The 12,677-nt window shown below is 35.6% G+C and overlaps 1 protein-coding gene across 5 annotated transcripts in view; it reads left to right on the forward strand.

The window, feature by feature from the left end:
- GOLGA4 (golgin A4) overlaps window positions 1-12,677 on the forward strand; it is a 113,204-nt gene that overhangs the window by 58,577 nt on the left and 41,950 nt on the right. For all 5 annotated transcript variants that reach the window (XM_032270177.1, XM_032270157.1, XM_032270162.1 and 2 more), the window contains 3 exons: window positions 4,947-5,125; window positions 8,630-8,761; window positions 11,577-11,732. In XM_032270177.1, the coding sequence (XP_032126068.1) occupies window positions 4,947-5,125; window positions 8,630-8,761; window positions 11,577-11,732 (467 nt within the window). The remainder of the gene's footprint in view (window positions 1-4,946; window positions 5,126-8,629; window positions 8,762-11,576; window positions 11,733-12,677) is intronic.

Here is a 12,677-nt window from a genome sequence, read left to right on the forward strand (position 1 = left end):
TATTTGCCAAAGAGGCTTGATGACTCGGTGGGAATTTTGATAAAATTCTTTTTGTTGCTTTTTCTGTTAATTTGCATTTTATTCATTTTGTTGTGCATTTCATTTGTTTTGTTTGTTTGTTTTTGCTGGGATAAAGACAGGCATTGGCTTATTTATTCTTCATGTCATTAACCAGCTGTTAGGATCATCAGTTAATCTAGAGAGTAGCAGCCTTTTCACACTTCAGCATTTTTGTTTATTTCCTGCACTGTGAGTAGAAGTAGGTCCTGTTAACCATATAGTGAAGTGTTCTCTGGGACAGTATAACAAAACAGTAATGCTGCAAAACCGCAGAATTCTAGCATTTCTTACTATAACTGATGAGGATGCTCAGGATGAGGAGTATCCTAAGAGGTGCTGGAGTAGCAAAAACAGTGCTACATTCTTCCTAGCTGTATCTAAGGATTAGTTCTTTTATTTCCTTTTCTTACTACTTCAGCTATCTTTTTGTGAAATGTTTTCTTTGTCACTTAATACCTAGCATATGCTTGGCAGTTGGTAAACAGCCAGTAAGTATTTGTTGACTGAATGGTTGGATTATAGAGCTACAGATTGCCAACGTTTCTCATTTAACCCTTATAGTGAGCATTTGTCCAATTTTATAATTCCCATGGATGTGAGTAACTTCATCTGAACTGGAAAACGAGGAGTTAGCAATAAAAGACCTGCCATGCATTTTACTTAACTGACAAAGGATCATATTTACAATACAGTAAAAACTGGCCTAAAAGTATTTTCAAAGTGTTTTATTTTTTTTAAATTAAAATTGCCTGAGATACATTGAATTTTGCTTTGGAAGAACACAGCGTGTTCTTGCAACATTCTGCAGCAGTTCGTGCTTAGCCTTCCTATTGATGTGTGCCGTGACTGTGGTTTTCCCATGCACTCCTGCATGTTGGTGGAAGACTTGTCAGCTGTGGCTGATGCACGCTCTATTTCTCCCCACTCACTTATCTTTTGTACAGAATTTGAAAGATAAATTATGTAGACGTTTTGATAACATACTTTTTTAGTACTTACATTAAAATCCTAGTTTCACTTTGGAAAGAGCAGGGAATTCACTTTCAGAATATTATAGGCTGTGGACACCACTTTGTTTCTGGTGGTTACAAGGTCAGGTGAGATGTTTCTGGGTAGTAAGTAAACTCTCAGCATATCCTCCTTAAACACTGCAGTGAGACTCAGTGTTGGAGGCAGACTTCCTGTGAGGAAGTGGCTTCCTTTGTGCTACAATGTAAAATCCATTATGGGTTTGAAATATGTTTTCTGTGTTTGGATATATATGTAAAGTATATCTTAATGCCTTTTGCCACTGCTTTTTTGGCTACTTAACATTTCCTTAAAGCAGGATGGGGAAGTGGAAAGCAGTGAGTTTTATGTCAGAAAGAATTATAACATTACATTTTGTTGAGAGTTAAAAGCCATTAATAATTGATTGGTTCAGAAATTCTGCTTTAGTAAGAAATATTATTGCCCAACTGAACTTGATCAATGTCAGCATTCTTAGTTTTTAAACATATTGCAAGGTAAGGATCGTTGCTGAAATCCAATTTTAAAGTTCTTTTATCAGGCTTATATATTCAAGTTGATTTGTCATCTGAAGGAAAATTTGGATACTACATTTCAATGAAAGATTTCAAAGGCTGGTTCCCTGACATGGTGCTGGAAAGTAGGAGAGACGGTTAGATTTAGATGAAAAGAACTATGAAACCAAATTTATCCTACTTTCAGCATTGTATGATGGATAATAAGGTGACTTAGACGAACTGTTTTAGTGGATTAAACACTAAAATTAGACTGTATATAGAAGAATATCCTGAAATTTATCGAGTGTGATTAGAAAACTTAATTAGCAGAAAATCATATCTAAATAGGAACTTGTGACATGGACTTTTTGTTGTTTGAAAAGATGAGAACATTACATTTATTTTTTATATTGTGCTGGATTCTGGAATTTTAAAAATGAAAACAAAGATATTCGCTGGTATTGACTATGTAGTGTTGTTTTACTTAATTGACACAAGCTTTTCATTTAAACTCTTACTTTGCTGAAAGAGTATCAAAACTATCTTCAGTTTCTCCAGAGCTTGATTGAAGGTGTTTTTGTGAATTACTCAGAAGTGTTGAGATTCAGTTTTACGTGCTCAATAACAGTGAAAAGGTGCTGATGACATTTAAGCATTAAAAGACATTGTCATACCTTTTTTCATTCCTTCAGCACTTAAACCTTCAACACAAACTAATTAGGCAGTAAGCACTTTGTTTCATAACCTTTCCTATAATTAGTCACGTTACTTGACTGATTTTTTTAAGTGAGGAAACAAATTTCTTGTTAGTAGCAAGCGTTCATTATTTCCATATCTTCTGTATTCTTGACATTAGAATTTGTAGTAAAAGAATATATATAAAACAAAGACAATCATTTTTAAATGTTTTTAACATATTTATATCTAAGGATTATCATCATGGTATTTGCAGCCAAATGCCAGTAAAGTTAGAATATCAATCTTTTTTTTTTTTTTTTTTTTTTTTTGAGAGACAGGGTCTCACTTTGTCACCTAGACTGGAGCGCAGTGGCACAATCACTGCTCACTGCAGCCTTGACCTCTGAGACTTAAGTGATCCTCCCACCTCAGCCTCTCAGAGTAGCTGAGACTACAGGTACAAGCCACCACACCTGGCTAATTTTTAATTTTTTTGTGGAGTTGGGAGTCTCACTATGTTGCTTAGGCAGGTGTTGAACTCCTGGGCTTAGGCACTCCTCCCACCTTGGCCTCCCAAAGTGCTGAATTATAGGCGTGAGCCCCACTGCACCTGACAGTAGTAATCTTTATAAATGATTTCAGCTAATTAATATTCCTTTGAAATTTAGACCTTAAATGAGTATGAGTTTTATACTGCAGGCACATAAAATTAACTGGATAGATTTGCTTTTTATATAAAAGATATATGGTTGCCAGAGAAATTATTTTTTAAACTATTGAGCAAATTAAGTTGTATTTCCCAGTTGTTACCAGGTTTCAGCCTTCTCTTGCCTTTTTCTGTACCTAATGCAATTTGCCTTTAAGCAAATGCTTTAGAATAGATGTTTGTCTTTAGGTATGCAATTCTTGTACCCAAACCACTATGTTAAGCCAAATTGTTAATGAAAGGTCTTTTTTTCTGAGCTGCCATAGGTTGAAGTTCCCACATTTCTTATACCACTGGAAGTGAAAATATTATATATATCAGTGAGCGACTGTCTCCCTGGGACATATGTTTCTTGGTAGGATTACAAACCCATCTTGAAAACTGAGCTTTGTTTCTAGTCCATCTCTGTGGTAAAGGGAAGTCTGGAGACTTCTTTGAGGACTAAAGGAAATAATCTAGTATGACAGTAGTAGTAGGACCTTCATAGGGTATCATTGTGCTAATAATATGTGTGTGTGTGTGAGCATGTGTGTACATGTGTACATACATATGCATATATACAACTCACATATACATACATATATAGACAGGCATATACAGATCCTCATTGACTTATGATGGGGTTATGACTTGATAAATTCATTATAAGTTGAAAATATCTGTATCAACTTGTGAAGGGTTTATCCAGACATAACTTTATTATTAAGTGGAGGAGTGTACTGAATATGTATTGCTTTTGCACCATTGTGAAGTTGACAGATTTAAGACCATCATAAGCCAGGGACCATCTGTATACACAAATACACATAAACACACACATAAGTATTTTTGGTGCCAAGTTACACACCTGTTGCACCCATCCTATCTGATTTTATTTGATAATGTTGAGCTGTTTGGCCTCCTTAAAGACCTGGCTGGTTGTACTGTCTTATGCCTGTAATCCCAGTAATTTGAGAGGACAAGGTGGGCGGATCACTTGAGGTCAGCAGTTCGAGACCAGCCTGGAACATATGGTGCAACCCCGTCTCTACTAAAAACACAAAAATTAACCAGGTATGGTGGTGCATGCTTGTGGTCCCCGCTACTCGAGAGGCAGAGGCGAGAGTAGTGCTTGAACCTGGGAGGCAGAGGTTACAGTAAGCTGAGATCGTGCCACTGCACTCCAGACTGGGTGACAGAGCAAGACTTCATTCTCAAGTATACACATACACACACACACACACACACACACACACACACGCACGCACGCACACGAAAAAAGCTTACTACTCTAGCCAAGATGATTATTTTTGCAGGGCCTGAATTCTTACCTTATCCAAGAACTCCCTGCTGTGATAGTGCCTTTCTGTAATACTGTTGAATCAGGTAAAGATTTCTTTCCAGCCACCTGAAAACAGCTCTGGTTTGAAACTTACACAAATAGTAGGTTTCATTTCAAAATACATTATTTAAATATGTGATTCCACCAATAAATGTTAAAAAAAAGAATCAAAAATCTCTGCTCTTTTATTAGTTAAGAAATTTTTAAAAATAAGATATGCCAAAGAATAGTTTTTGCATTTTTAAAAGTGTCATAGTGAGTATATAATATTACTACGTAATTATTGATAAGAACTATATAGCAAACAAAAAATTGAAATTATACAGTACAGAAAGTAGGGACAAATCTTCATTTCTTTATATTTACTATCTATAAGGAAACTGGTAGAGAGTGGAAAGCTTTCAGTAATTTATTTATTTTTTCAAACTTCTGAACTTAGGCTCATATAAACAGTCTTAATATCCTAATCCAGAAGTCAGTAACAAATTGGTTTTGGTGACTGAACATTTCTTGGGGCTTTGTTGAACAACGCCAGTATCTCTTGGTTTAGAACAGTGATGAGTTTTTTAACCTGTCCTGCTACTGCTCCTCTTAGTTCTCAAAAATTGAAAGTAAATCACTTTAGCTCAGTTATAATATTTCTTGAGATACTTGTTTTCTGCTGTTTTCATTATAGCTTTTGAGGAACTTGAAAAAGCTTTGAGTACAGCCCAAAAAACAGAGGAAGCACGGAGAAAACTCAAGGCAGAAATGGATGAACAAATAAAAACTATTGAAAAAACAAGTGAGGAGGAACGCATCAGCCTTCAACAGGAGTTAACTCGGGCGAAACAGGAGGTTGTTGATGTAATGAAAGTAAGAATAATTCTGTAATAAAATGGGCTACAACAATTTTGAAATTTTAGAAGAATTTGTTTGTATGTTAAACATTGACCATTTCATGATATTCAGGATATAGTAAAAAAGCATTTTGATAGATAAATGAATTTAATACTTAGGTAATTCTTTGGAACCTTTTAAGCTTTGCCTTCTCTCCGGTGGACTATGTAATAAACTGAGATGTGCCTTAACTGTTCTGTGGCTCCCTGATTCTTAGGCATCTTGAAGATAAGGCTACTTAGCTGCTTCAGCAGCGTATCCTTCAAAGAACTTGGCCAAGAAGGTGCTTGCCTAATATGTATTGAGGGAAATGAGGGAGTAAGTGACTGAGGGGCTAGATTGTTTAAATGTTTTAAAGGATCCTGATTTACTTCATGTTCTGGTTTCTCTTAATATAGATAGACCTCATTTTAAAAGTTAGCTTTTTGAAAAGATCTCTTAGGAATTAATGACTTTTTAAAATACCATAGATTTTTAATTTTTCAGAAATACGAACATGTTGTCATCGTGGCCCCTCCCTGCTCCCAGCTTCCTTCCTCACCTATTTTTTTTCTGCTTTTTTGCTTGTTTTTCCTCCTGTCATGTTTGCCAGTCTAGGCACTTTGCTCATTTTACCCTGTTTCTTTACTGACTCCCCATTTATATTCTTGATATTTGATTATGACCACTAAAATGGCTCAAGATAAATTATAGATCCGAATAGATGAGGCTTGAGTTTCAGAGTTTCAGTATGTATTTCTGTAACTCATGGTATGGTTTCTGTGCTTTTACTTGTGAGTGCATAGCAGGCATTGTAGGGGGGCAAATTATGTCTTTCATTTTCTTCTTCCTGCTGAACTATAGGTAATTTGCAAATTAGAAATTGTTTGTGGTTAATTATTGGATATATAAGGCCTTAATTATAGCTGTCTGACTGTATTTTAATTTTTTGAGTGGTCATATGATGTGATAAGTAATGTTACCATGGACTCCAACAACTTAAAAATAATGAATTATTTTGAAAGGTAATAATATAGACATATGGCATAAAAATCAGAAGATATAAAGTAGATAGTGAAAAGAATTCCCTGTTTTGCAAAGAAAAGTGCTGTTTTCCTTTTTGAGTATATTTCCCAGAGGTAGCCTGTGTATATAATTTCTATTTTCTTCTGTTATTTTTTTTTTCTTTTCCTTATAGTTGGATTTATTAGGCTTTTTAAAAATAATGGTATCTGGATTTTTTTTTTAACTTAAAAACCACATGATCAATTCTGACATCATTTTTAAAAATTCAGTGTTTTCTTCTTTTAAACACAAAATACAGCATGTTATATAGAATGTTCTATATTTTGCTTTCCCACTTAATAATCTTGTCTAGAAAATTGTTCCTTAGCCATTGGTAGTTGATAATTCATAGTGATACCCTATTTATTTTAAAGGCTGCTCAAGATTTCGTTGTAGGAATGTCCTGTAATTTAATCACTCTCCTATTAATAGATATTTAGATTGTTTTCAGTTTTTGCTATTGCAAATTTTGAATATTCTTTTCTTTTCTTTTTTTTTTTTTTTGAGACAGAGTCTTGCTCTGTTGCCAGGCTGGAGTGCATTGGTGCGATCTTGGCTCCCTGCATCCTCCACCTTTTGGGTTCAAGCAATTCTCCTGCCTCAGCCTTCCAAGTAGCTGGGATTACTGGCTTGTGCCATCAGAGCTGGCTAATTTTTGTATTTTTAGTAGAGACGGGTTTTCACTATGTTGGCCAGGCTGGTCTCAAACTCCTGACCTCAAATGATCCAGCTGCTTTAGCCTTCCAAAGTGCTGGGATTACAGGTGTGAGCCACCATACCTGACCTGTGAATATTCTTATAAATACTTGCTCACATTTGTATTTCTTTAGGGTAAATGCCTAGAAGTGTATTACTCAAGTAAAGAGTGTATGTATTTTTAATTGTTGCCTAGTTGCTAAGAGGTTTGTGGAGGACAATTTATACCCTCACAAGCAATATATTAGAATATGTTTTCCCTTCTCATAAAGATGACATTATCTAACTTTGTTACCTTTACAAGTTTAAAAGTAAAAAAAAATTGTCATTCTAATATATATAATTCTTACCAGTATGATAAATATGTTTTGTGCAATTAAGTTTTTTCTATTTATTTGGCCAAATCCTTGACTCAAGTTTTCTATTGGGCCTTTGGTCTTTTATTGATTTGTAGAGTCTCTTTGTTTATAGTGGGGATTAACCCTTTGGACATAGGTCTTTTTAGCCAAATAACTTTTTCTGTTTGTTATTTGTTGACTTTTTTATTTGTTATTTGTTTACAACTTGTTTTTGTAGGAATTTTTCTTTTCCTTATAGTTTAATTTATAAGGCTTTTCTTTAAATGCTATCTGGATTTTTTGTTTTAAAATTTAAAAACACATGTTCAGTCCTGAGGTTATTTTTTAAAATTTGACTTTTTCTTCTGGCACTTTTATGTTTTCATTTTTTTTTTTTTTTCCAGTTAACATGTTTGATCCAACTGAAATTTATTTAGTGTAAGGAGTGAGGTAAGGATTCAATTTAAATTTTTCCCAGATGGCTACCAAATGGTCTCCAAACTGTTTATTTAGTAATCTACATTTCTCTCTCCAATATGCCATATTATCATTTTTTGTAGAGACAGGATCTCCCTATTTTGCCCAGGCCAATCTTGAACTCTTGGGCTCAAGCAGTCCTCCTGCCTTGGCCTCCCAAAGTACTGGAATTGTAGGGATGAGCCACCATGCCTCACCTATATTATCTTTAATACCACTAAATTATTGAATTATTAAATGTGAGTCTTTTTTCTGGATTCTCTATGCTGTTCTATTGCTTTGTCTGACAACGTACAGCTGTTTAATTTTATAATATGCTCTTTGGTAGCTTCCTCTTATTACTCTTATTTTTTGGAATAGTATTTATTATTCTTGCACGTTTATTTTGTCCAGTAGGCTTCCCCATTCTGTTTTTTGCTTGTTTGTTTTTACTATATTAACTTTTTAGATTTATGTAAGAAGATTTAACATTTTTATAAAGATTGAGGTTTCCCATCCAAAAAAAGAACAAGGCCAGTACCTTTTAATAAATAGTACATGCCTGGAGAGCTGGGCATAATTTGATTGGTGCAGCCAGGGTGCACCTTCACTAGTGTCGTGCCCTCTCTGAAAGCATCCTTATTCTCCAGCTGTGCTCACCTATCCTGACTTGCAGGGAACATCCCTGCAAGATGTGCAAATGGAGCCTATTGCTGCAGCAGCGGCACTTGTCTTAAGCTAAGGGGAATACTACTGGTTATTCTTTTAAGTATCATGGCTTTGATGACTTTAATATATGCAGAAATATGTTTTCTCTTAGCAGGAATATGATATTTTCTTCTTAAAAAGTTATTAATTGAGTAAATTATAATAAAGTATTATTTAGTTGTGGAGTTATATATTTTATTCTGGGTGTCCTTATATTATCTATTTGGCTAATTTTCAGAAATCCTCAGAAGAACAAATTGCCAAGCTCCAGAAGCTTCATGAAAAGGAGCTGGCCAGAAAAGAGCAGGAACTGACCAAGAAGCTTCAGACCCGAGAAAGGGAATTTCAGGAGCAAATGAAAGTAGCTCTTGTAAGTGCCTATTTTGTTTCTGCTATAGGTATACTTTTCAGAGTTATAAAGTTATCATCCTCTCACTGTTGCATTCCAGCTGGAGGTCAGACTACTGGCAGCCTTCATGTTTGGGTATGACGAGAGGATAGGGAGTAGGCAAGCTGTTAGGGCTTGTTGGCTTGGTATTGTGTGAAAATTAAATTTACTGATCTAACACACTTTCTTTTTTTCTTTTGAGACGGAGTCTCACTCTGTTGCCCAGGCTGGAGTGTAGTGGTGAGATCTCCGCTCACTACAGCCTCCATAATCTCTGTCTCCCTGGTTCAAGTGATTCTCCTGCCTCAGCCTCCCAAGTAGCTGGGACTACAGGTGCACACCACCAAACCCAGCTAAATTTTTTTGTTTGTTTGTAATTTTAGTAGAGACTGGGTTTTACCATTTTGGCTAGGCTGGTCTTTAACTCCTGACCGCAAGTGATCTGCCAGCCTTGGCCTCCCAAAGTGCTGGGATTACATGCATGAGCCACTGTGCTGGGCCACACTTTGTGTTTAAAACATTAAAAAATTTAAAAAATTTCTTTTAATATTTCTTTCTCAATATTCAGTATAACTAACACACTTTGATCAAGCAGTTTGTTTATCCATCCCTCCCACCTGGTAGTAGGCTATGATTAGAGACAAGAAAAGGGGAAGGTAGTAGTTGGAGCAGTGACTGCATAATTCAAGAAGAATGTCTAAAATCTCATCAGACTGAGCATACCTAGAGCTCAAGGCTGAGAAAATTTTGGCTGAATTGCATTTTACAGAAGAAGAAATAAAAATGACCCAAGTAGTTTTAATTTTAAGTGGAATAATTTCAGTAGTAGTTTTCAGTCCATTTGATGGCTTATAAAATAGAGTTAAATTTAAAAACTGCCTGAACTAACAAAAACAACCAGAAAAGCAGATTGAGATTTCTGTTGAAAGATTTGTTAAAATAGCATAAATTGAAAGTTTAAAACATAATGTTTTTCTTCACTTATGAAAGCCTTTTATATAAGTTGCCATAAAAAAGTGTTAGTGACAAAAATGTAGTTTGTTTTTGTATGAAGTTATTATCCATAAAATAATATATGTAACTTAAAAATGCCTTCAGTGTAAAACGATAAGAAATGGTATTTTAGGATTTAATCTTTCTTACATATATTGTTGTTTTCACTCTTATTTGCATCTGGGGCTCTGAGAATTTCCAGCAGCAGTGATTCTTGAAATGAGTTAACAAGTTCTCTAACCTGCTCTGTGGGGGCACATGGATTTACAGTATGATTGGGTGTCTGTGGTCTTGAAATTGACACATATATGGGCACATATTTGTTTTCTTTGTTGATCCAGCAAAGAATTAAAGCATTTTACAGGAGTACTTAAACTATAACAGTATAAGATAAATGAAAATTAGGGTCAAGGAAATGAAGGATCAAAGTGTGACATAAATAGCGCTAAAGTGCCTGTCATACCTACTCTTGAGTTTTCATGCTGGGGCAATTGACCTTTGGGGACACTGAGCCAGCCTTCATATACATGTGCATGGGCACATGTGTCTGCCCTTTTTTCTTTTTCTTTTCTTCTCTTTCCTTTTTTTTTTTTTTTTGAGGCGAAGTCTTGCTCTATCACCCAGGCTGGAGTGCAGTGGTGCGATCTTGGCTCACTGCAACCTCTGCCGTCTGGGTTTAAGTGATTTTCCTGCCTCAGCCTTCCGAGTAGATGGGACTGCAGGTGCCTGCCACCACCCTCAGCAATTTTTTTGCATTTTTAGTAGAGACAGGGTTTCACCATGTTGGCCAGTCTGGTCTCGAACTCCTGACCTCATGATCTGCCTGCCTCAGCCTCCCAGATTGCTGGGATTACAGGCATGGGCCAAAGTACCTGGACCTGCCCTTTTCTTAATTCAGTGGACTATAAAAATTTCCCCCTTTATGGGCATATAGTGATATATTTAAAATATAATTTATGTGGTATATTTAAATGGATATTTTAAAATTAATGTTATGTAAACCAATATTTTCTCATCAGCCTACTCATAATATGGTGCAAAATCTTTCCTTAATTAAAGTAGTGCACTTTACTTGTTAGTTAACTGCAAGTATTGCCGTTGGCAATATCTATTCTAAGCAATAGGTATAGATAAGTACATTTGTCTTAATTGGAGTTCAATTAAGAAATTAACATTTAATATGTTAATTTACTGTTAAAAGTACTCTCCAGAGCTTCCATTCTCAAAACACTAAACACTTTAAATTGAATGTTGATATATGGTAAGGACAATCAGAGAAGCTTTTGAGGATTGATGGAGTGGTAGAGCCATTGTAGCTTTGTTTTATAGATATTGTCTTGATCTTACCCATACATTTACAAGTAATCTTCTGATTTTGATTTTCCATGTGGGGTCCCTTTCTAAATGAGATAGTTCTCACAAACTGTATGAACTTAAAATCGAGTTTCTAGACCTAAAGTAGAAATACCCAGCTCTGAACTGTAGAGATGAGGTAGTAGCAGTTGTGTGATCTTTCATAGTCAGCAGTGTTTTGTGAAACATTTAAGTAGTGAAAAAATAGCAGACATAGTGGGGTTATTGGAACAAAACTTTTCATATCAGTAGTAATTGTGGCAGTTACCCCACTGGAAAAGCCATATTGCCTTATTTCTGTAGACTAGAGCACAGGAGGAGAAAGATGATGACATTACCTGTCGAACAGGGCTGGGTGCAGATCAAATGAAACGAATGATTCCTGTGAAGTACTTTGCTAATGCTGGAGAATTATGTGCATTTAAGGTGGTATTAATTATTTTTGGCACAGGAAAAGAGTCAATCAGAATATTTGAAGATCAGCCAAGAAAAAGAACAACAAGAATCTTTGGCCCGAGAAGAATTAGAGTTGCAGAAAAAAGCAATCCTCACAGAAAGTGAAAATAAACTTCGGGAGCTTCAACAAGAAGCAGAGACTTACAGAACTGTAAGTTTTAATAATATTCAGATTCTGGAGTTGTGAAATTATTTGCATATGAAAAGTTGTTATCTCTCTAGTCAGTATAAAGTTTGAAAGAAGCTTTTGTTTTACTGGATTCGATTTATGTATACATGCCCTTGATTTTTAGATAGTGTGAGCTCTGCATAGGAGTGGATTTTGCTTTGGGCTCTGTTTATTACATGGTGCTCCTGGTTCTGCCTTTAGCTGGCTGTATTTCTGTCAGCAGCCACTCAGTCAGCTGCTTTTCACTCAGACTCTGCAGCGTCTCCATTGCATACTCACCCTTGATGCGTAGGAAGTGGCCTCATTTTGTAGGCAGCACTTGACCTGGCACCTTCCTGCTTGTCCAGCTTTATTTTATGCCATGTCCTGAACATAATCCAATCTCTGCTTATGTCACAGCTTAATTATACCTGTTTGTTGCTTTTGCATTTGGTTTCCCCAATTATTCCATACTAAACCTAGTCCTGTAATGAACATACCTGTATATATGTTTCAGAGTGCATATTTTAAAGGCATTCTCTGCCCCTTTTCTTAACAGTATTTGAAGTGTATGACCTGTTTTGAAAACTGACTGATGTTCAGAGTTTTTAGCTTTTTTGCTCTGATGTAGATAGTAAAACAGCCGTACTTCTTACTCATAGTTCTATACCATACTTAATTTTCCCATTACCAACCCTTACAAAAGGTTGTGTGGTAGGTGAAATGGACACTTAGGAAGCCTAGATCTTCTACTTGTTAGCTTTTTAAATTAATTGTACTTTAATTTCGTCACCTGTCACATGAGGAGATTAGATTCAGTAATTCCTTAGGACTCTAGGACCTTTCCAGCTCTGACATTTTGTGGCTCTGCCTTATTTAACTTCTTCAGAGTGAAATTATATTTTCATGAGATAATATTAACCTTTGGTAAAATTCATGCAAGTTCCT

This window comes from Sapajus apella, unplaced genomic scaffold (assembly GCF_009761245.1).
Source record: "Sapajus apella isolate SASKATOON/1434 unplaced genomic scaffold, GSC_monkey_1.0 scaffold4, whole genome shotgun sequence".
Classification (NCBI taxonomy): domain Eukaryota; kingdom Metazoa; phylum Chordata; class Mammalia; order Primates; family Cebidae; genus Sapajus; species Sapajus apella.